A 22,768-nucleotide genomic window follows, 5' to 3' on the forward strand; every position below is an offset into this window, starting at 1 on the left:
GGGCTGGCTTTTGTTTGGCTGGATTCTTCTTTCTCTGCACTGGGATTTGAACTTGAGGCCTGGAGCCCTTTTTCGACGGGTTTTCTTACCCATGCTGGGATGACAGGCATGGCCGCCGTGCCCAGCCTCTTCCGTTGAGATGGGCACCCTGACAGCCTTACTCCAGGGCCGGCTCACACCACCCCCTCCCCATCTCGGCTGCATGGCATGAGCCATCAGCACTTGGCTTTTTGCCCCCCCCCTTTTTTGTGGCAGTCAGAGGTTTTAAACTCGAGCCCCACACTTGCAATGTACTTGGGCCGTGCCTCCAGGGCCCGTTGCGTTAGCCGTCACTGTCACTCGGTCAGTCTTAGGCTTTCTGCCTCTGGGAGGAGAGGCGTGCGCGGCTGGGCCCCACCGGGCGTGGCGTTGAAGCCGGGCGTGTGTCTCTGCAGGGTCCACTGCCAGCTGGTTCGCCTCTTTGCTCGAGGAATCGAGGAGAATCCTAAGCAAGAGTCACCGAGCTGAGGAGCCGCTCCGTGCAGCCCGGGAAGCTCGAAAATCAAGAAAGGACTACAGCTCAATTATGTTCAGACAGACATTTACATTTAGAAGTTTATTTTTGATAGTTAAATCTTGATTTTAGAAAAAAAATGCCTTTGTCAACAATCATAAGTAGATACCTGGCATTCTGAGTTCTACGAAATCTCCGTCCCGGGCGCTGTGTCCCGGCGGGCAGTCCCGCCGGCTTTGTGCATCTTCCGACACCAGCAGTGAAGATTCCCAGGCAGCCCACGCGAGCCGCTATTGCAATAATCCGGGACTTGGCAGGAACTGAGCGGCAGCGCGTGGACACGGGTGTCCACCGGCCACTTCGCAGTGACGTTTTCAGGGGCTGTTTGCAGCCAGGCTTTGGAGCAGATGTTGATCTCCGCCTTCGCTGGACGCTCTTGCCCTCAGGAGGTCACTCCGATATCCTTCTGTGTGGCGTGCGGAGACCGCAGCACAGCCCTCCAGAGCGTGTCCTCATGCCGAGTGTGCTGGAAATGGGCCACGCACGTGGCTGTGAGGGACCAGCGAGCAGCTGGCTCCCCGGCAGAGGGCCATGCTGAGGCTCTGTGCTTGCTCCCAACCCCAGCTCCAGCAGCGGGTGACAGACAGGGTCTCCCCAGCTCCGGCTGGGTTACTTTGGTGCAGGTCTTGAGTCGTCTTGGACCATATTTGTTCTTCTCTTCATCCTGGGCTCTACATATTTATTGGAAGCTCTTTCCTGTCAATCAGAGGAGTGTGGGCGGGCGCTGTCCTGGCTGGCTGTTTTGTCTCTAGCAGAAGGGAAGGTAGCTTCCTGTCTTGGCCCTGAGGCTAGAGACCAGGACTTCCGCTGGGCCAAGCACCCTTGTTTGTTTCCAGCCCAGTGTGTATGGTAAGATTTACGTCAATTAGTCTCTGTGAAGTACAAGAATATGCAGCTGAAACTTGATTTGCGAGAAGGCGCTGACTGTTACAGGAGTGCGGAACGTGGGCCCTGGCAGAGGGCAGGAGTGGATGCTGCGTTTGACCCCGGGGCATTTATTCCGGAATCCCCTGTGTGGATTTCCATTAGAAGCTGATGGGAAATGTCCTCTTCATCCCTCAGTCCCTCCCAGACAGAAGGGCAGCCATAGAGGGCCTCATTCAAAGTAATGGAGGGTTCAGTGATGTCTCCATTCACGGCTGTGCTGGCTTGGTGGGGGGGAGGCGGGGATACAAAGGTGTAAGACTGGCCGGGCCGGGCCCAGGGCCAGGCAGCCTGAGCAGCCTCTGCCCGCCGGGCCAACAGCCAACAGCCTCTGCCGCGTCCCAGAGCGGCTCAGGCAGAGCCCGCGCTGCCCTGCCAGGACCCCCCCCCCCCCCCCCCCGCTCCGCCCAGAGGCCCTGCTGACGCCCTGCTCCAGGCCGGCACTGAAAAGGGAAACCTGGAGCTGGAGCTGTGGTGGGATGCAGTGGGGTCTGTGCCCTGGAGGCCCTCCGGCCTTTGCCCCGGGCAGGACGCAACCACTCCCGTTCCGGGCCCACTTCTTATGCAGCTACCCGGCCCCACACTGGGGGTTTGAAGAGACCGGGACTGGTGTTAGATGGGGAACACGGGAGCCTCTGGAAGGGTTCGTCCGTGTTTTAACTTCCTTTGTGGCTCACTGGTGCAAAATAATCAGCCGCATTCATGCGTGGTAACTTATTCCTGTTTATTCGAGGGCGGAGGTGGCAGGACCGCGAGCTGCCGCCTCGGCCCGGCCGCAGCCCGTCGCTGGGAAGTGAGGGCGCGCGCAGGGCAGCCTGGCCTTCTACTCTTGCTGGTTTCAAGACTAGAAAATGGTGTATCGCACCAGAGGTGTTTGCGAGGATAAAAATAAAGTTACTTTGGGCAGCAGGTGGCATTTTATTTCTTTTATTTGCAAGTTCTCTTTCTCAGAGTACTTTATGAAAACACATGAGTGAAGTTTAAAAAACAAGACCAAGTGAGCAAAGGTGTAGCTGTACCTTGCGGAAAATGGATGGCACCCCAACCCCCACGCTCGCGTGGCTGAGGCTCCCCGCCTTCCCCTCACAGCCCCCCCCTTCTCAAATCATGACATCACTTCCTGCTTTTCAGGGTTGGACAGCTTGGTTTGGAGGTTATGCTATTTGGGGAAAGAAACAGACCATGTGTTCTCAGAAACTTCTTTTTGCTGGCGTGGTGGGTCTCCAGCTCCACGTGCGGGTTGGGTGGGAGAAACTCTGCCACCTCCAGAGCCGGTTCCAGCGCCCCACCCCCTCCCCCCTTCATGAGCGAGGAAGGCGGGGCGTGGGGAGCTGCCTGGCCCCTGGCCGAGCAGTCAGGGAAGGACAGTGCGCTGCAGAGGGGAGGGGAGGAGGTGGCGGGGTGGTGGAAGCAGGGGTGCTCTAGGAAGGCCGTCTCTGAGGAAGTTTGTCTCTGTTGTGTTCCAGCACAATCGCGCTGTCCAGCCCTGGCTAGAGGAAGGGGGGGAGGGACATGACCCGTGAGAGCAGGGAGAAGCTAGATGGACAGATGGACGAGTGGGAAGATGGGTGGCAGGATGTAAGGGGGGGGCTGATAGCTGGATGGGTGGATGCATGGACGGAAGATGAATTCGGGACAGGTGGATGTGTGAGTACAGGGAGGTAGGATGTAGATGGGCGGGGAGACAGATGGAAGATGGGTGCGTGGGGGTGAATGTAGATGGAAGGTAGATAGATGAAGGGTGGGTAGACGGATGCTGGATGAGTAGGTGGATTAGTGGAGTGTGTGGCAAGGGTGAGTAGATGGAAGATGGACGGTGAGGTGGATGGTTGGAAGATGGATGGGGAGGGAGGGCGAGTCGATGGAAAATGGATGAGTGCGTAGAGTGAATAGATGGGCGAGTGGGTAAGTAGGCAGGTGATGGAAGGATGGGTGGGGAGAGTGGACGGATGGAACGTGGATGAATGGGTAGGTGGATGGAGAGCAGATGAACAAAGGACGAATGGATGGCCAGCTGGGTGGATGAGTGGGTAAGATGGATGGAAGACAGGCGGGTGAAAGATGGGGGTAGGGAGGCCGAGTGAATGGGTGGATGGCAGATGGATGTGCCGATGGGTAGGTGGATGGGTGGGATATGGAAATGCCCAACTTCACGCAGCCACACTCAAGGTGCACTGTCTCCAGCCCCCTTCCTTGGGAACCAGGCACCGCTGGAGCTCACGTGCCCGGGGATGAAGGGCGGTCAGCACCATTTGTTTTAGAAGCAGGGTCTTCTGCCCTGCTGGGGTGTCAGTGTGGGGATCGAACACGAATGTTGCCAGGGCCCATCTTCCCACAGCCCTCAGCCCTCCCCAGTGTCCTCTGGGACTCGGGGCCCACCTTCCGCTCGCAGCCCCACCCCGCCAGGCCCTGCTTTCCCCTTTCCCCCAGTCCACCCCGGTGGCCTCCCCTCCTAGCCTGCTGCCCTGCCGCAGGAGTGAGGGGTGGGCAGGGACCGGGGCTGCCCAGCTGCTGGCCACACACATCCAGAAGCCTGCCAAGAACATGGTGGGCCTTGCCTTGGCACAAAGCATTTTAGGTTTATTTAAATAAAATTATAATGTATACAAGACTTTCTTTAAACAAGGTTTTCTTTTAAAAAATGTGACGGAGGCTTCTCCCATCCGTTCTTCATAGAGGACGACCCTTTACGCCAGCAACCATTACGTACAGCTCAAAATAGACTCAGGCTTCAGACATACAAAAGGTAACATTCAATCTACTTCGGTGACTAGTCATAGAAATTAAATACCCACCCAGACTTACGCCACCTGTGACAAAGCACGGTCTCCCTGGCAGGGGGCCCGGAGCCCGGGCCTGGCCCGCCCGCCAGGTGGGCTCCACCCCAGGACCCGCTGGCAGTGTCGGCTTGGGCTGCCCTCGTCTCCCTGGCCGCCAAGGGCCACGCGGTGGGGCCGGGCACCTCCATGTGGTCAAGTCTTCATCCCCCTTTCTCTGTAAAAGGGCTCAAACTTTCCACTCTGCCTCTCTCTGCTCAGGCTCCCCTCTGGCCTGCAAAGGGGCACTGCCGGCTCTGGGCACAGATCAGGGCTCAGCCTGACTCCCCACGGGTGCTCCTTCCCCGCCCCCGTGCACGGGAAGCTGTGGGTCCCCCCGCAGGGCTCCTCCTCCATGTACGAGGCTGCCGCTCCGCCCTGGCCCACGCCGTGCCTGTGCGGCGGGGAGCCTTCGCCCTCCAGGGTGGGGTGTGTGCTTGATCTAGCCGGTGGGTGTGTGCCCCCATCCCCTCCCCCCAGCAGGAAGCCCCTGGGATGAAGGGGTCACCATCCAAGCCATCAGGCCTCACACCCAAACCAGCAAATGAGGATCGGAGCAAAGGTAAAAATTACATCTGAAAAATGATACAAAAATAAGAAAAACAGCTTGCTCTCTGTAAAAAATATAATCTGTTTCAAAAAAAAAAAAACCCACAATCTTAATGACGTCTGGAGGGCTGGGTGACCCGCCCTGCAGGGGCCAGGCTCCGCGGTGCGGTGCCAGTGTCCTGTTTTTGATGTCCCACACGGGCGTCCCGGAAGAAATGGCGCCTCCGAGCTCCGGGCCGCATCCCGGGCAACGGCGTCCGCAGCGCAGCCGGGGCTTCCCTGGCGGAGCCGGCCACAAGAACAGAAATACTGTCAGATGTCAGGGTGGCCCCTACGGTGGAGGGCGCTGCCAGGCTTTCCCGGGGCCCCACAGCCCGCCCGCCCCCGGCCTCCCCCATCCATCAGCCAGACTCCAGCTGACTTTGACCTGAGAGCAACCAAAGTGCAGAGCACCCGAAGCCTTCGCGGCACGCTCCGGCCTTCCGAAGAGCCAAGTGCTGAAAAGATGTGCTTCTACCTGCACGCCCCTCCCTCTGCCGTATGTCGACAAGATGCCCGCGGGGGTGGTGGGCCAGGACTGGACCCCCTAAGACCCGAGGGACCCTCCTCACCAGCCCCCACGACCAAGCTCAGAACGCAAGGCTGTGCCCGACCCCGCCCGGGGCCAGCGCTGAGGGTCAGCGAGGCACCTGGGTGTCACTGAAGGCTGAGAGAGACCGCTGGCGGTTCTGGAGGCCATGGAGGGGCCTCCGTGCCCCCGCTCACCATCACCAAACCCACTCTGCTATGGCTTTGATGGGGACGCGCCTCTGGCCTCGGAGCGCTGGGGTCAGGAGAGCCTCTGTGGCTGGCACTGGGTCTGCACCCAGGCCAGGGAGTGAACGAGGAGCCGTGCGCCGCGGGGCCTGGAGGCGGCGTCCTTCCAGCAGGCCCCAAGGATCCTTTGCCCGCCCGTGGCCCGTGTGGCCTAAAGTGCTTCACCCCGGCGGGGCAGCCCAGCCCCTCCCAGAGGGGCGGCAGAACCCGGCCAACACGTGAGGAACGGCAGGTCCAGGGGGATTATTGCAGAAGACCAGGCGGCGTCGGGTCGGTTCCACTGCCGCGCTGTCTGGAAGGGACCCGCGGCCCGTCGGGACTAGCTGTCGCCACCGGAGGCTGCCGCGGCTGTGATCTTCATGTACTGCCCGAAAATGGTCTCGAAGGCCTCATCTCTGTGCACCATGGCGCCGAACACCAGGGGCTGGTGGGAGGGAGCGTGTGCCTGAGCCCGCTTCTGCCAGGCTGGACGGAACAGAACTGGCGCCCATGCCCGAGCAGCGAGCAGCCCTGCGGGGCCTGGGGACAAGAGCAGATGCCCCTGCCACCTACGACCTCCAGCCTCCGGAGACACAGGGCAAGGGGCGGGAGCCTGGGCTGCTGGCCCAGCGCCTCCCTCCCCGGATGGCATCACCTGTGGCCCCCAGCCGGCTGTGCTCTCTGGACCGCACTGAGGGGGCTGTGGCTCCCGTGCCGTGCGGGAGGGAGGCACTGGCCCAGCCGAAACTATACCAGGGATGCTCAGAGCCCCACCCCAACCCCTAAGGAGCACCGGCCTGGCACTTACTTTCTGGGTGGATGGTGTTGAAACAGCGATGCCCATGCCAGAGCCCGGGAGGACGGACAGGACCTTGTACTGAAAGACAATGTGGGTCGTGACCACAACAACCCCCCCCCCCCCCCGCACCTCAGACACAGAGAAGAAGACCTACACAACCCTCCTGATCTTGTCACTGAGCAGCAAACCAGTTAGTGGCCTGTCCCACCAGCCCAGGCGGCCAGGGCAGCAGATCCCCGAGTCTGTGGCACAGGGGATCAGGATGCTTTGGGGGTGCCAGGGGGTGGTTCTGGGCGACAGCGCAACAGCAAGCAACACACCACCCACAACACCCAACAATACACCCACAGTACACCCCGCCCCTGCACAGCAGTGTGAGCCAACAGCCCTGGGTTGCAGGTGGCAGTGGAGGGGAAGCGAAGGCTGGGCACCCCACCACCAGCGCCCGTCGGGAGCCCGCAGCTCAGAGTCGCTGAGGCACACCCGGCCGAGCGCGCCTGCGGCTCACACCAGCCTGCCTCGGGGCCAGGAACAAAGTCTCCAGAAAAGCTGGTTAAGAAACTGCCCTCAGGATACAGTGTGCCCACTTTGAAGCCAGCATCTATGCCAGGAGTTTGGCAGCAGAGACAGAGGGGGCAGAGCACCGTGGCGGAGCTGCCGCTGGGGCTCCAGATGCTCGGCCAGGCAGGCGGCCGCCCCGCCCGCACGCACCGTGAGGAACCAGCGCAGGGGCCGACCACCAGAGTGGGGGAGGATCTGGGGTGCAGGCCGCGGTGAGGGACGAGTATGGGGAGTGGAGGATCTGGGGTGCGGGCCGAGGGGCATTTGTATCTTTGACGGGGTTCTGCAGAGACTTCTAGGCGCGCTGTAACATTGGTGTTGGCCCCAGTGCTGTGAATCACCCAGTAAGCCCTCGCGCATCATGACCGGTGAACATTGGGGGGAGGGCACCCACCTTCTGGATGTCGGTGATGTCCACCAGCTTGATCACTTTGTTCCTCTTTGACGACCCAGACCTGGAGCTTTCGAAGCATAAGTAACTAGATGGGGAGGGAACGCAGAGTCAGCGGGCGGCACCCGAGCTGGGGGCTCCCGCTCAGTGGGGTCCTGACCGCTGCCTCCACCGGCCTGAGGGGCGGGCAGTGACCCACCAGCACAGCGCCTGGAAGAAAGCTGCAGACCTGCTCTGTGCGAGAGCTGGGCTTTGCTCCCACGGGCTCCCTGGAAGAGGTGAGGGGCCGGGCTGGCCACTGCTCTCCTGGGCCGGGTGCTTTGGCTGGGGGAACACAGGGAGCTCGGGGCCTTGACCGAGGCAGGCAGTGGGGGACGGGCAGCCGGGGCCCTGCAAGCTGTCTGCTGGGGGGGGGGGAAGGTGGGGTGACGGGAGTCCCTGTCGCACATCCTTGTCTAGCAGAAAAGCCCAAGCCATCTTTGGGCTGATGCACCTTAAACGTTCCGGAGTGGGCCCTGAGTTTCAGTAGGTCACTGTGTCTCCCCTTCCCAGGACGCTCTGCTGCTGACCCCCTTGACAGCCATGGTTCCTGCATGGTCCCTGGGGCTCAAGAGGGTGGGTCAGAGGCAGGGTGTGGCCCTCCAGCCCACACAGCCAGGTGGAGCAGGACAGGGAGACCAGGCCCGGCACCGCTGGACCCAGCTGCCCATCCAGGGGCCCGGGAGACCAGGCCCGGCACTGCTGGACCCAGCTGCCTGCCCAGGGGCCCGGGAGACCAGGCCCGGCACCGCTAGGGGCCGCCCAGCTGCCCGCCCAGGGCCCGGGAAGCCCTGCTGCGCCCCACTCACTTTTCCGTCACGTACAGAACCCCATTCCTGATGTAGTCCGTGGGCATCTTGCGGTCTCTGTTTATTAGGCAGCAGCGCCAGCCATTCTCACACACTAGGGGAGAGAGCCGGTCTGAAGCCCTCGGACGGCACGCCCCGAGGACGGGCACGCCCCGCCCGAGCCCACCTCAAGCTGGATTTAATCAGCGCTGATTTTTCCAAGACACATCGCAGCCCCCAACGACCGTCCACCCATCCGTGCATGGGGAGGCAGACCCACGCCAAGCAGGCAAGAGGCCCTGTCCCCAGGCCTGCGCGCGCACACACGCACACACGCACGCGCACACACACGCACACATGCGTGCACACACATGCACACGCGCGCGCACATGCGCGCACATACATATGCACGCGCGCACACGCACACAAACACGCGCACGCACACGCACATGCGCATGCACACGCACGCGCGCACACACACGCACACGCAATCTATCGTGAGGCGTGGCCAGCGGAGTGAGGTGTGTCGGGGAACGCGCTTCCCCCTCAGGGGCGCGTGGGGCTGTGTGCCAGTGCCCGGCCAACCGTGAGGCGCAGCCCGCCGCCGCAGCCCTGGGTGCGACGCACCCCTGGCCAGATGCACAGACGGGGGCTTTGGGCTCTCATCCCCGCACCTGTACCTGCCCATTCTGGGGCTCCACCTGGAAGACTGACCAGAGGTCAGCTCCACAGGCACCGGCTAATGGACACCTCTGGCTTGTCCACACAGACCTATGTGCCAGGACACATCCGGCCAGGGGCAGCTTTGGGCCAGCACCCCACGTTCCCCAATACTGACATGGGCAGAGCTGAGCCTCACGCCTTGGCATCCTGGCCCTGCTACCTGCTGCGCAGGGAACGGGGCCTCCTCCGGCGGAGGTGGCTCTGGCTGCTCCGGCAGAGGTGGCCCTGGCTGCTCCGGCGGAGGGGGCCCTGGCTCCCGCACCACCTCCCCGGGAAGCAGATACGCGCTCCTTCGGCCAGCAGCCAGGGTGAGGTCACCCTCCAGGAGGGGCCGGTCCTGGGCCCCGCTCCCATCTCCCATGTGCCTGTCCGGCTCCCGACTCGGCCCCCACGTACCAGCCAGAGGACGCTCGTTCTCCGTCAAGTTAAAGATTTCGTGGAAGTTGCCTTTCTTGGTGCTGTGGAAGCGGCCCACCTCTTCGTCTTTGCTCAGGCCGGCTGGCGCACTGGACACGCAGCTCCGTGACGAGGCCGTCTGCAGCTGCCAACGGCACCCAGGGCGCGGGTCAGGGTCTGGGGAGACGCAGCTGGCCATGTCGGGGTGCGGGGGGGCACGGGGCTGCAGGCCCCGACCAGCTCAGCAGCTTCCAGTCCACACGTGAGGGTGCAGCTCCCAAGGCCCCTTCCAGAGCCAGCCCTGGCCGCACAACGCCCCACCCTCCCCCTGCAGCTTCCAGTCCACACGTGAGGGTGCAGCTCCCAAGGCCCCTTCCAGAGCCAGCCCTGGCCGCACAACGCCCCACCCTCCCCCGCCCGAGGCTCCGGGCCAGGCCCGAGCCCCAGCACACGCTGGCCGAGGCCATGGCTGCCCGGCGCCATGGAAACCCTAGAGCACCAGCCACAACACAGCAAGGGCACCGCATCAGGTCACAGCAGCCGAGGGGTTCACACGACACTGTACCTTGTCATACCCTGACAGCTGGCCAGAAAGGAGACAACAGACACACGTGACCACCACAGAAGGAAAGGGGTGCGCGTAGGACGTGTGAGCAGAGCGGAGCAGACACATGGGCCCGGAGGCTCTGGCCTCACCCTAGCTGCCCTTGCTGTCTACAGTGGCTTTGGCTAAGGGGTCTGAAGACCCAGGGAAACCCCTGCACCAATCACCCTCGGGTCTGTGGGTGGAGGGGGGCTTCCTCAGGGCTGAGACCCACACACCTGCCACAGCGGAGCCCTGGGGCGGGAGGGGCTCCTCTCAGGGCTAGCGGCCCCAGCATGGGACAGGAGGGACGCCTGGAAGCCACAGGGCCAGGATGGGAAAATCTCCAATGTCCACTGTCCTGAGGACCCCCAAATCTGCCAACATCACCTTCCCCAGGGGCAGAGGTGAGCGGAGGACTGCGGACGGGCCGGGGACATCCTGGGTCCCCCCCTCCCCCCTCCCCAGCGGCAGCAGGCTCACCCTGCGGGACACGGGGGCGCCGGCGCGCTCCTTGAGCTGGGGGTCCGTGGGGAGACTCCGCCACACGATGTAGGGCGTGTCGTACTTGGCCCGCAGCCTCGGGCAGCGTTTGAAGATGAAATCGATGAGGAAAAACTTGATGCCAGCATACAGCCCTGGGGCGACAAAGACCCATCTCACCCAGGACCCTCGGGCGGCAGAGCCTATGGGGGCTCAAGCGGGGGCGGCGTGGCGCAGCCACGGGTGGGGCTGACCGGGCAGAGGCCCTGTGGGCCAGCACTGGTGAGGGACACGGCCTGGCTGAGGGCGACATCATTTTATCATTAGCCCAAACCCACACCCAAGTATACACTCACACCCACACTGATCACGGAGCAGAAGATAAGCACAGAGAATCACGACCCTCCTCCTAAAGGGGACCAGAGACACCTGGCCACGTCCCGGCAGCTGGGCAGGGTCAGGTTCAGTGGGGGGTAGGGGTGGGGGGGTGGTAGGGGGTTCTCACTGTGAGGTGGGCAGGGGTGCCGGGGTTCTCACTCCAGGGTCAGTGGGGAGGAGGGGGGTAGGGGGTTCTCACCGCTGTAGACCCTTTCCTGGGTCAAGCAGTCATGTGCCAGCCCAGGTCCGCAGAAGGAAAGGGCAGTGATGGCACCCCCCTCCCCGGGCATTTTACTGGCACTGGCTTTGGCTATTTTCCTCAAGCCACCCTGGTTGTCCTGGTGAGGACTGAAGTCCGAGGACCTGTCAGGACTCCGGGACACCCAGACCGTGAGGCCCTTGGACTGATGCCCTTGCTCGGGTCTTGCCAGTCCCTCACCGCATCCCCCTGCGTGGACTAAGGGCACAAAGGTGGAAGGGTACAGCTTCCCAAGGGGAAACGGGCTGAGGGGACAAGGGGCCGACGCGTCTGCGCAGCCTAGGACGCGACCCTGGCATTCCGGATCTGACCGGGGCCATCCTCCAAGGTCTGGGCAGCTTCCCTCTGCCATAACACACACCCCAGCCACAGGCCCAGCCTCGCTTCTTATTTTATTATTTATCTGTCGGTCATGGGTCTTGAACTCTGGGCCTGGGCGCTGTCCCTCAGCTCTGCAGCTCAAGGCTAGCGCTCTACCACTTGAGCCACAGTACCATTTCCGTTGGTTTTTTTTCTGCTTATGTGGTACTGAGGAATCGAACCCAGGGCCTCATGCATGCGAGGCAAGCGCTCTACCACTGAGCCACCTTCCCAGCCTCCCAGCCACACTTCTCGCCTACGATCTGAGACCCCTTCTGCAGTCAGACTCCCCGAGCTCCACCCTCACCCCACTCAAGCTGGGCCCCAGGGGCCTCCAAATGCTCCACACCCACACCAAGTTTGGCCTGCTCCTCGCATACACCTCCCCAGCTTCTTGCCACTCAATGAATGTTCCCTCATGGGCCTTTCCTTCCCCTAGGCTCCCCCGCCCACCTCCCAGCCCTCCAGCCCTCCCAGATCTGAGTCTTGCTTTCCCACAGACTCATCTGCCCCCCAGACTGAAATGCTGGGAGCGGGGGGGGGGGGTGTGTTCAGAGATGGCTCCACTCCACACCTTCCCACTGCAGAATCAAACTACACCCCACCAGAACGTGCTGGCACGTGCCCACGCAGCTGCCTCAGCACCAGCACCATCTCCTCCCCAACAGGCCCGCAGCAGTCCTGACAGCCTTCCTCCCTTCCCTCCGTCCAGCCATCTGCTAATAAGTAGCTCTGCCTGCCTTCCACCCAGGCCCACAGCCCGTGCCCCACCCACTCCTCCCCAGGCCACGCCCACTCCTGCAAGCCATCTACCACAGGCCACGCCCTCCCCAACACAGCCAGAGCACCAAGACCACCAGCTGAGGTGGACAGAGGAGTTCACAAGCAGCCCAGAGGGTTAGAGGTTAAGAGCAGAGCTGTGAAGGGCACAGGTGAGAGGAAGAACTGGCCACAGAGGCCGAGGAGTGAGGAGGTGTCCGCAGGGAGTGACACTTGGTCACCGTTTCCTTCCGCTCACCTTCCCTGGGGGTGACAAAGGCTCAGCACGGGCACCCGCGGTCTGGTGTGGGCATGCCCAGCTTCATCTTCCTGACTGCGTGGCGGAGCCAGACAGCCCAGACTCTGCTGGGGGGAGAGTCTGGCTCCAGGGAGGACCCTCCCCTCCCCACCGTCACTGCTCACACCCTCTGCGGCTGCCGGGACTCTCGCTCGCCCACAGCACCAGGACCCAAGTCCTGCCCCGTGTGCCACATGGGCTGGGCCCATGGCACGCACCAGGTCACTGTGGCAGAGGGAGGTGGGGAGCGAACCAGCTCCGCTCCCGTGCCTCAGTGGCAGGGTGTCGCAGACGGCCCCCCACGCCACCCCCCTGCCAGGGTGCTCTCCCTCCCGACGCAGCCTGACCGCACGCCCTGCCGCACGCCCTGCGCCGCAGCCAGGTTTGCCGCCTGAAGCTCGCTCTCAGGCTTCCCAGCCGCCCTCGTGGGGCAGGAAGCCGGGCCCCAGGGCAAACCATGGGCTTGATTTAAGAAACATGTCTGGACCTCGGATGACTTCTCCAGAATTGAAATGCTTTGACAAGAAGCAGAGGCGAGAACGCGGGTGTGAGACTGGGCCGGGGGCAGACACCAGGCAGACACCACCAGCCCCGTGCCCGCGGGCCCGGTGCTCCTTACCCACAGCCAGGCCCACCAGGCGGTAGGGGAAGCAGCAGGAGGCCAGGAAGGCGGCCCACAGCGCGATATACAGCTTCTGAGTGATCTCCGGCTGGACCCACATGAACAGGCTGCAAGGAGTCAGGGTCAGGCGGGGCGGGGCAAACACCCCCCCCCCCCCATCCCCGCCAGAGGGTTGGAGACTTACTTCTTGATCTTTTCCAGGATGTCAGCCATCTTGCCAAAGAGATTCTGTGTGAAGAAGGATCGGTGCTGACCACAGGCCCCGGCGGAGGAGCAGGCCTTGGGGCTGGGGTGCCTCCCCGTCCCCCCGGGCACTGGACGAGCCCCGCGGCAGTACCTGGGCCTTCTGGGCGACATCCAGCACCAGCTGGAACTTTTCAGACACGGTCAGGTCTTCCTTTGGAGCTTCCTTCAAAGGAAGAGAGAATTTCCCACTGCAATTTAACAATCCAGGAAAATTACCAGCAGACAGCATGATGGCTCCAACCCCAGGGTCCTGGGGCCCCTCGCTCGCCCTGTCACTGGAGGGGGTGCTGTCCAGGGACACCATCAGCTGATAAGAAAGCTCCCCTCTGCTGGGCCACCAGCCTCACCCAGCAGCTGAGGGTGTGGAAGGCCCCGACTTCCCCGCGCCGACAGGCAGGAAGCTGAGGCCCGCTCGTCAGCGATACCCTCCGGAGGGCCTCCTGGCCCACCTCCTCCGAGACCTCTTAACCCCTGAGTGCACACAGGAGCATCAGAGGCACCACGGCCTCCTGCCAGGGCAAGCCGCTGTAAATACTTTCATCTTTTCAGGCCAAGTCACAGTGCATGATGAGTGAACACAGCTGAGTGTCAGTAAAACTTTATTTACAAATTAGACAATGGGCTGCAGGTGGGCTCTACAGTCCTAGAAATAAACATGTGCGGCTTTGTCTGACTTTCTACTCACCTCCCACTCGGGGGAACCGGGAGGGACCTCCTGCCCTGCCCCCACCACAGCCCGCCCAGCGGGACAGCTCAGCCAGGACAGGAGGGCAGGGTCATCTGCTCCTCGAGCTGCCAAGTTTGATGCTGTTGAGAGAGCAGACGGCCCCACGGGACTCCTGGCTGGCTGGTTTCCTTCGTCCCGCGCACCCCCACCAGCACCGGGCGCCCCCTGCAATGCCTGACCAGTAGACAGACAGAAGGATCTTTCGTCCTGGGAACTCACCGCGGCTTCCGACACTTCAGGCACGATGCTCCACTGTATCCTCCAGCCCCTGGAAACACAAGCCACAAACTTCAGGGCAGTGTCACCTGCAAGCATGGAGCTGGGGCAGCATGGAGCCACCAGCCCTGAGCTCCTGGCGGGGGCTCCGCCCAGCGCCCCCACCGGTGGCTGGTCCCCACACTGGCTCTCCTCCCAGAGGCGCAGTGGTTGGGCCAGGGCACGCCCACAGCCGGCGGAGGCAGCACCGCCAGAGCCGATTCTGCCTGGGGATTCCAGCTGCTTTGAACGCATTGCCATGCTTTCTACCCAAAGACCTTCCAGCGAAGCAGGCGTAGGAAAGGACGGAGGAGACAGGCGCATAGAAAGCGATGCTCCGGAGGGCTGAGTGGAAGTCTGCAAGCAGCTGAGGGGCGCTGCCCAGAGGGCCCAGCGGAGGTCGTGACAGGTGACACACCCAGCCTGCAGGTGAGCCATGCGCTGCCCGCGCTGCCCGCACTGCCCACGCTGCCCGCGCTGCCCACGCTGCCCACGCTGCACACACTGCCCATGCTGCCCGCACTGCCCACGCTGCCCGCACTGCCCGCGCTGCCCACACTGCCCACGCTGCCCGCGCTGCCCGCACTGCCCGCGCTGCCCACGCTGCCCGCGCTGCCCGCACTGCCCACGCTGCCCACACTGCCCACGCTGCCCACGCTGCCCGCACTGCCCATGCTGCCCGCCCTGCCCACGCTGCCCATGCTGCCCGCCCTACCCGCGCTGCCCACGCTGCCCATGCTGCCCACCCTGCCCGCGCTGCCCACGCTGCCCATGCTGCTCACGCAGCCCACACTGTCTGCACTGCCCACACTGCCCACGCTGTCTGCACTGCCCGCACTGCCCACGCTGCCTGCACTGCCCGCACTGCCCATGCTGCCCACGCTGCCCGCACTGCCCACGCTGCCCACACTGCCCGCACTGCCCGCGCTGCCCACACTGCCCATGCTGCCCGTACTGCCCACACTGCCCGCACTGCCCACGCTGCCCACGCTGCCCACACTGCCCACGCTGCCCACACTGCCCACGCTGCCCATGCTGCCCATACTGCCCACGCTGCCCACACTGCCCGCACTGCCCATACTGCCCACACCGCCCACACTGCCCATGCTGCCCGTATTGCCCGCACTGCCCGTGCTGTCCACGCTGCCCGTACTGCCCACACTGCCCGCACTGTCTGCGCTGCCCGCACTGCCTGTCCCAGCCTGGCAGCACAGCCCTCTCTCCCAGGACCGGCAGCCATGGGGATCCTTGCGGGTGCCCTGCCCGGCGGCATCACCAGCCCACCCTGGGACTTGGAGAGCACTTCCTGCCGCACACAAGGCCGTTGGGGAGGACCGAGCAGGGCACACAGCAGGCGCGCTGGGAGCCTGGGACCGCCCACCGCGCGTCCAGCACCCCGGGAGGGGTGGGCGCCCGCCTCTCATGGCGGCATCTCAGACGCCAGTGCCCTGACCTGCGTGTGATGTGGCCCCTCAGGAGCCCAGCCCGCCTACCTGGCGATGAGGTAATTGAGGGACAGCCTCAGAATTGCCAGGAACAGGAACATGGGGATGGCCCAGCCGTGCCACACGGCGTTCATGTACACCTGGGGGGCGGGAAAGACAGGGGCAGCGGGGCTCAGCGGAGACAGCAGGCCCGGGCGCATGGGACTCGCAGCGGGAGGACCGCCTTCCAGCTGTGGGGAGCACCCAGGAGGGCCGTGGATGGGGAGGATGCCCTGCCGGGGCAGGAGGTGGGAGATCTGGAAAAGCTGCCCTCTAGGCGGGGACCCCCCTACCCCACGTGTGACCCCTGCGCCCCACGCGGCACAGACGAGGAGGCTGACCACGGCGGAGGATGGGGAGTGGAGTCCCCCTCCCCCCTGCTCCACAAGGCTGCAGCGGGTCTGGAAGGGGGCCTATCCTGGAGCTCCTCTCTGGACAAGGCAGTGGGGCCCAGGGGAAGTGAAGGTAGCAAAGGAGGGGGACCTCCCCCACAGGCTTCCTCTCCCAGGGGACAGAATCCCTGGGGCAGCACCAAGGGTCCTCAGGACCCCACCGGGGCTATCCGCGAGCTCTCTAGTGGGAAGGAGTCGGCAGAATGGGCGTTACATCTGGCCGCGCAGGAAGGGCCAGCACTGTGGAGGACTTGGTGGGTGGTGGCACAGCCGTCTGCCGGTCTCCTTCTGCCACTAGAGGGCCCAACGGCTGCAGGACGCATCCTACAACAGCTAGGTCTACTTCCCTAATGTGCGGGAACGCCAGCCCACCTCCAGTTCCTGCCCCCGCCTGGTGGCTCACAGAGCCCAGGCCAGGCCCCAAGCCAGCACGTCAGGGTCTTGTCAGGAGTGCAGCACTGTGCCAGTGCTCTACGGAAGGACAGAGCTGAACGCAGGCCAGGGTATCTCTGAGCATGCTGTGGAGGACGTGCTACACAGCCACAGTGGTGGCCGCATCTGCTCCAGAACCCTGGCAGGCCTCGGGCCCCGGCCCTGTGGCTACTCCACACACCCACTGGACTAACAGGGACACTGAGCCGGGGAGCTGCCGTCCGAGGCCACCCTGCTCCCTGGGGTCGCGGGGGGGGGGGGGATGGTGGCGTGCGATCCACTCACCGTGAAGGCGATAGCTGAGGTGTAGACCGAGTACCAGTCGGATAAGGCAGAGAGGTTCTTCACGAAGTTTGTGACAGGCTTGGCACCTCGCTCTGGGGACAGAACAGACCGCAATGATCGGAATGACACCGGGCCAGCCATCAGCACACCTGTGGAGTCAGGCTGGCCTCGCGGCCTAAAGGGAAACCACAGGAGCTACCCAAGAACCGACTGGCCACAGGTCCCTTCCTCGCCTGATGCCGGTAATTGTCTGCAGTCCCTGGGGGAGCTGCTGCCGGCCCCGTCGCTGGCCCACTGGTGGGAAGCAGGAAGGGGAAGGGGCAGAGGCAGGGGCGCTGTCTCATTCCCATTGACATTAGAAGCTTTGGAGAAGCGCATCTGGCCGCAATTCTGCCACGGGCTTTCTTCCTCGGGAAGGCTGGGCAGGACGGCTCCAAATCAGGCCGGTGGCTCACGCCTATAAACCCAGCTACTCAGGAGGCTGAGATCTGAGGATTGAGTTCAAAGCCAGCCAGTCTCACAGGAGACCCTGATCTCCAATTAACCAGCAAAAAGCTGGGAGGAGAGGCATGGTTCACGTGGTATAGCACTAGCTGAGAGGAAAATCCGAGTGGGAGAGACAGGCCATAAATTCAAGCCCCAGTATTTGCAGACACAGACACACAGACACACACAGACAGACACGCACACGCGCGCACACGCGCCTGGCTCAGGACCCCGCGGCCCCTCCCTCCACCCAGCACTGCACTTACTCAGTCGCCTCATGTTCTCAGTTAACCTGCGAGAGGGAGGGGGAGAAAGGCCAGGGTTAGCTCAGCCGTCAGCTTGGCACGCCTGCCGCCCCGCACCCCACCAGCACCTGGCAGCAGGGAGGACAGTGGGCGCCTGGAGCCCTTGCATGCCCGGCTGCTGTCCGTACCCGGGGAAGGTGGGGGCGCGTCCACACAGAACAGAGCCCTCCTCTATTCTGCCACATTGCCCTCAGAGCAGCCAGAACAACGCTGGCCGGGGAGCCGATGTCCGCGGCTGGGACACGGGCCCGCCAGTCCTGGCCGCGGGACTGGGCCTCGCACACGCTGCCCCCTGGCGGCCTTGGTCACAAAGCACAGCGAGACCCGCGTGGGACGTGATGTGGCTCCCTCCGAAGCTGGCCTGAAGGCCCCCACCGGGGAGGTCCCCAGAAGACGGGCACGAAGCCCTCAGGGGCTCCCAGCACCCCTACCTGCGGGCACTGAGGGGCTCCTCGGTCTCCACCGTGCTCTCCTCGGGCTGGAAGCGGAAGTCCTCCACATACTCCCCAAACTTTTCCAAGAACCACTTGTGCACGCGCGAGGACAGTCCCTGGCCGCGCCGTTCTGCAGGAGGGGGTGGGCGGGCGGGGGTCACTGCACACCACGCGGCCACCCTTGGTAGGAAGGCGGGTCCCGGAAGCTGGGGTAGGGAGGCCCCCCCCGACAGAGCCTGCCGAGCAGGGCTCAGCCCCCCAAGGCACAAGATGCAAACCAAGAAGCGCACACCAGGGCGACATGCCTCCCACAGACGCCCGCCAGACGCCTCCCACAGACGCCCGCCAGACGCCTGCCACAGACGCCTGCCACAGACGCCTTCATAGACGCCTGCCACAGACGCCTGCCACAGACGCCTCCCACAGACGCCTGCCACAGACGCCTGCCACAGGTGCCTGCCACAGACGCCTGCCACAGACGCCTTCATAGACGCCTGCCACAGACGCCTCCCACAGACGCCCGCCAGACGCCTGCCACAGACGCCTGCCACAGACGCCTCCCACAGACGCCTTCATAGACGCCTGCCACAGATGCCTGCCACAGACACCTCCCACAGACGCCTGCCACAGACGCCTTCATAGACGCCTGCCACAGATGCCTGTCACAGACACCTCCCACAGACGCCTGCCAGACACCTCCCACAGACGCCTTCATAGACGCCTCCCACAGACGCCTTCATAGACGCCTGCCACAGACGCCTTCATAGACGCCTGCCACAGACGCCTGCCACAGACGCCTTCATAGACGCCTCCCACAGACGCCTGCCACAGACACCTCCCACAGACGCCTTCATAGACGCCTGCCACAGACGCCTTCATAGACGCCTGCCACAGACGCCTTCATAGACGCCTCCCACAGACGCCTGCCACAGACGCCTCCCACAGACGCCTTCATAGACGCCTGCCACAGACGCCTGCCACAGACACCTCCCACAGACGCCCGCCAGACGCTTCCCACAGATGCCCGCCAGACGCCTGCCACAGACGCCTCCCACAGACGCCTGCCACAGACACCTCCCACAGACGCCCACTAGACGCTTCCCACAGACGCCTGCCACAGACGCCTGCCACAGACGCCTGCCACAGACGCCTGCCACAGACGCCTGCCACAGACACCTCCCACAGACGCCTTCATAGACGCCTGCCACAGACGCCTGCCACAGACGCCTTCATAGACACCTCCCACAGACGCCCGCCAGACGCCTGCCACAGACGCCTGCCACAGACGCCTCCCACAGACGCCTTCATAGACGCCTTCATAGACGCCTGCCACAGACGCCTGCCACAGACGCCTTCATAGACGCCTCCCACAGACGCCTTCATAGACGCCTGCCACAGACGCCTGCCACAGACGCCTGCCACAGACGCCTTCATAGACGCCTGCCACAGACGCCTCCCACAGACGCCTTCATAGACGCCTGCCACAGACGCCTGCCACAGACGCCTGCCACAGACGCCTGCCACAGACGCCTGCCACAGACACCTGCCACAGACGCCTTCATAGACACCTGCCACAGACGCCTGCCACAGACGCCTTCATAGACGCCTGCCACAGACACCTGCCACAGACGCCTGCCACAGACGCCTGCCACAGACACCTCCCACAGACACCTCCCACAGACGCCTTCATAGACACCTGCCACAGACACCTCTCCTCACACTCGGCCCCTAGCCGTCGGCTCTTGGCTGTGCCTCAGCCCTCCGTGGAGGTCTCATTTGTCTGGAAAGTGGCTGTTGGCCCCGCAGTGCCACCAAAAGATCCTAAGGACCCACAGTGCATGTGTGCTGGGGAGTCGGGGTACCCTGTGAGGGGGGACTGGGGGTGCCCAGTGAGTGACATGGCTGCCAGTGGAGGCTGAGCCCACGGTGACTTAGAGTGTGACTCACACTCAGCTCACCCACAGCTAAAACTGCAGGAAGCGACCCATACCACAGAACATGAGGCTGGATGCCGCCCAGCACGAACACAGTGCCCCAGAGAGCAGGTGTGGAGGCTGCCCGCAGGGGGCGCTGTGGGAGAAGGAATGCATGACAGACACCCGCTGAACCATAAACACGTACAGATATTATGTGTCCATTAGCAATAAAGCAAACACGATCGGTCGGGTGTGCTGCAGGCCCAGGGCAGATGCTGAGTGAGCATCATAAACCTCAGGTGCCTCAGGCTGGGGCACAAGTCAAAGAGCAACCAGGCCTGAGGTCTGTGCCTTCTGGGGCCGCCAGAGAGCACGGGGGAGGCAGACAGGGTGGGGCAGGCTCCTGGGCCTCTCAGTCCACAGCAGCCAAGCAGGGCTTCTGGGGGGGGGGGGCAGCAAACTGGCCCAGGAGCACAGGGTGGTCACTAAACATGGCCGGACCAGGGCTCTAGGGGACTATGTACAGACGCTGAGCTTCCGCCTCCATAGAGGAAATCTGACATCGTCTTCCTTCAGTTTTTCAGCCATTTCAAATTGTATGAAACAATTTCAAATATAAAACTAGACAGACACTACAGGGTGCTGACCCCAGGTCCAGGGAACATGGTCTGCTGCCCGGGTCAGACCTCGCCCCGAGGCCCCCCACTGAGCACCAAGTTGAGGTCCCTGCTTCATGTCCTTCACAGGCCCCCAACGCTAACTCTGAGTGAACGCCCTGAAGTGCTGCATCCCCAACACAGGCCAGCCTGGGCCCAGCCCTGGGCCAGCACTGACCCTCCACTGACCTCCACCCCTCCAGAACATGACAGCTGGAGCGCCTGGCCCTCCCCACAGTCCTCTCAGCAGGGGGCCGGCACCCCTCCCCCTGCTCCCCAGACAGCCGAAGAGGTCAGCAGTCAGGAGGCGGCTGGCCTGAGGGTCACACCTAATGGGAAAACCGGGGGGGGGGGGGAAGCCAGCTGGGAAGGGTCAGGACTTAGGGGGCTTCCTGCCCCACATTTCTTGGACCCTCCACCAGCAACAGACATCAAGAGTCTGAGTCTCTGTTCTGCTCCTAGTCCATTGGCTTTAGTCTCAGCCTGGACCACTGGCCACGGACCCTGAAGGCCCAGGGAGGCCTCCACCCAGGGGACACAGTGGCTGCCCCTGCCACTGCCTGCTGGCCGGTCTGTCTTCATCCCGGGGAGCGCTGGGGGGGTGGAGTGAGGCCTAGAGGCAGGCGCCCAAGGAAAGGGCTCCTGGGCCTCCGTGTGGAGGAAGTGCCCACCAGCACCAGCAGGGAGGCCCCACGAGCAGAGAGCCACCAGAGGGACCATGAGGGCTCCCTGCCTCACCGAAAGGAAACTTCAGAATGTGAAGCGTGGGGATGCTAAGCAACCTCATCTCGGGGGGAGAAGGGCAGGAGGGAAGGGCTCCCCCCGCGGGGCCTTGGGCCTGTCCCACCAGGAAGGCTGCGGCCTGCGGAGCCCCTGGCTGAGATGACCAGACACGGGGCAGCACGTGACCATGCAGAGCACCAGACGCCCAGCAGCAGGGCCAGGCTGAGACAGGCACGGGGTCGTCCTTCTGTGGGAAACGCTTCTGTCTGCTGACAGCCCCTGGTGAGGGAGAGACTGGATCCCACCCTGATGGGGGCAGGAGGAGCCCCACAAGCAGCCCGACAGCAGAAGCGGCGCGCTTCGCCGTGTGGCCTACCTGTGCCATTGCCGGCCTGGCTCGGCCCCTTCGGTGGCTGCTGAGCCTGCACTGTCTGCTCTTCCGACCTTAGGGCAAGAGAGATGAGACTGGTGTAAGTGCAAAGCCCTTGCCCGGCGGCTGTGCCCGGCTTAGGTTCGTGAGGGCTGAACTCCCACAGGCCGGAAGGCCGGCGGTGGCCGGCAAGCACAGAGCCGCACAGCGACGCACACGCATCCTGGCTCCACGGCCAAAGCCAGTGTCTCCTGAACAGACAACTCTCTCGTTAATTCTAGTACAGAGGCTTCTTCCATCACGGAGCTCAGAATAGACAGCTTGTTGAGATACATATTTTTACCCAGCCCCGTGGGAGGCCACTGCTATGTCCTGCCGGCCGCCCGTGGGGCCCAGCTGGGCCAGGCCAATCTGGCTCCTGGTCCAGCCCGTGTCCTCATCGGCCTCAGCCCCGGCCTCGAGGGATTCTGGTGTCCCGGCCCCTAGTCGGGACTTCTGTCCTGGTTCTTTGCCACCTGTGTCTTCCGCACCCCATGCTCACCTGAGCTATGGATGCACCACCCAGAGCCCCCAGTGTCCTGGGGCCCCCAATGAGCCTGGTGGGGTGGGAGGCGGGGAGGGGTGGGGGTGGGTGGTTTCTGCCTGTGACCCGTGACTGCCAGGCTGTGCGGGCCCCAGGGTGCGGGACTGGTCCCCGGGGCAGCCGAGCAGGGCGGTGGGCCGGGGCCGGCGCTGGTGAGGGCTGCAGCCTCGAGGAGCAGCGGAGGGAGGGAGACACCGAGTGGGGTGGGGCCCGACGTGGTGGTGGAGGGCGGCCACCCCGCCCCTCCCCAGCCTGCCTGAGCCAAGCTCCCCCACCCCTTGCTGGGCAGATGGACCAGGACACTCTCCCAGGAAGCACAGCACAGCTGGCTTGTGCCGGGGCTGGGCCCAGGTGGGCACACAGAGACAGAAGGCCGGGTGAATGCCAGCTGCCCTCAG

At 63.6% G+C, this 22,768-nt stretch overlaps 2 protein-coding genes across 3 annotated transcripts in view; one reads left to right on the forward strand and one right to left on the reverse strand.

The window, feature by feature from the left end:
• The window catches only part of Cerk (ceramide kinase), a 32,731-nt gene extending 30,345 nt beyond the window's left edge, over positions 1-2,386 (forward strand). For both annotated transcript variants that reach the window (XM_069999818.1, XM_069999817.1), the window contains exon 13: positions 435-2,386. In XM_069999818.1, coding sequence (XP_069855919.1) covers positions 435-507 — 73 coding nt within the window. In that variant the 3' untranslated portion in view covers positions 508-2,386. The remainder of the gene's footprint in view (positions 1-434) is intronic.
• A 1,645-nt stretch (positions 2,387-4,031) lies between these two features.
• Gramd4 (GRAM domain containing 4) overlaps positions 4,032-22,768 on the reverse strand; it is a 68,891-nt gene continuing 50,154 nt past the window's right edge. Inside the window, exons 5-19 of the mRNA XM_069999816.1 lie at positions 21,794-21,861; positions 18,120-18,252; positions 17,650-17,675; positions 16,898-16,989; positions 15,798-15,889; positions 14,269-14,317; positions 13,414-13,485; positions 13,261-13,304; positions 13,074-13,183; positions 10,401-10,555; positions 9,335-9,479; positions 8,237-8,330; positions 7,392-7,476; positions 6,446-6,514; positions 4,032-6,082 (exon numbers count right to left, since the gene is read on the reverse strand). Coding sequence (XP_069855917.1) covers positions 5,978-6,082; positions 6,446-6,514; positions 7,392-7,476; positions 8,237-8,330; positions 9,335-9,479; positions 10,401-10,555; positions 13,074-13,183; positions 13,261-13,304; positions 13,414-13,485; positions 14,269-14,317; positions 15,798-15,889; positions 16,898-16,989; positions 17,650-17,675; positions 18,120-18,252; positions 21,794-21,861 — 1,339 coding nt within the window. The 3' untranslated portion in view covers positions 4,032-5,977. The remainder of the gene's footprint in view (positions 6,083-6,445; positions 6,515-7,391; positions 7,477-8,236; positions 8,331-9,334; positions 9,480-10,400; positions 10,556-13,073; positions 13,184-13,260; positions 13,305-13,413; positions 13,486-14,268; positions 14,318-15,797; positions 15,890-16,897; positions 16,990-17,649; positions 17,676-18,119; positions 18,253-21,793; positions 21,862-22,768) is intronic.

This window comes from Dipodomys merriami, unplaced genomic scaffold (assembly GCF_024711535.1).
Source record: "Dipodomys merriami isolate MVZ:Mamm:240054 unplaced genomic scaffold, mDipMer1.0.p SCAF_55, whole genome shotgun sequence".
NCBI classification, from domain to species: domain Eukaryota; kingdom Metazoa; phylum Chordata; class Mammalia; order Rodentia; family Heteromyidae; genus Dipodomys; species Dipodomys merriami.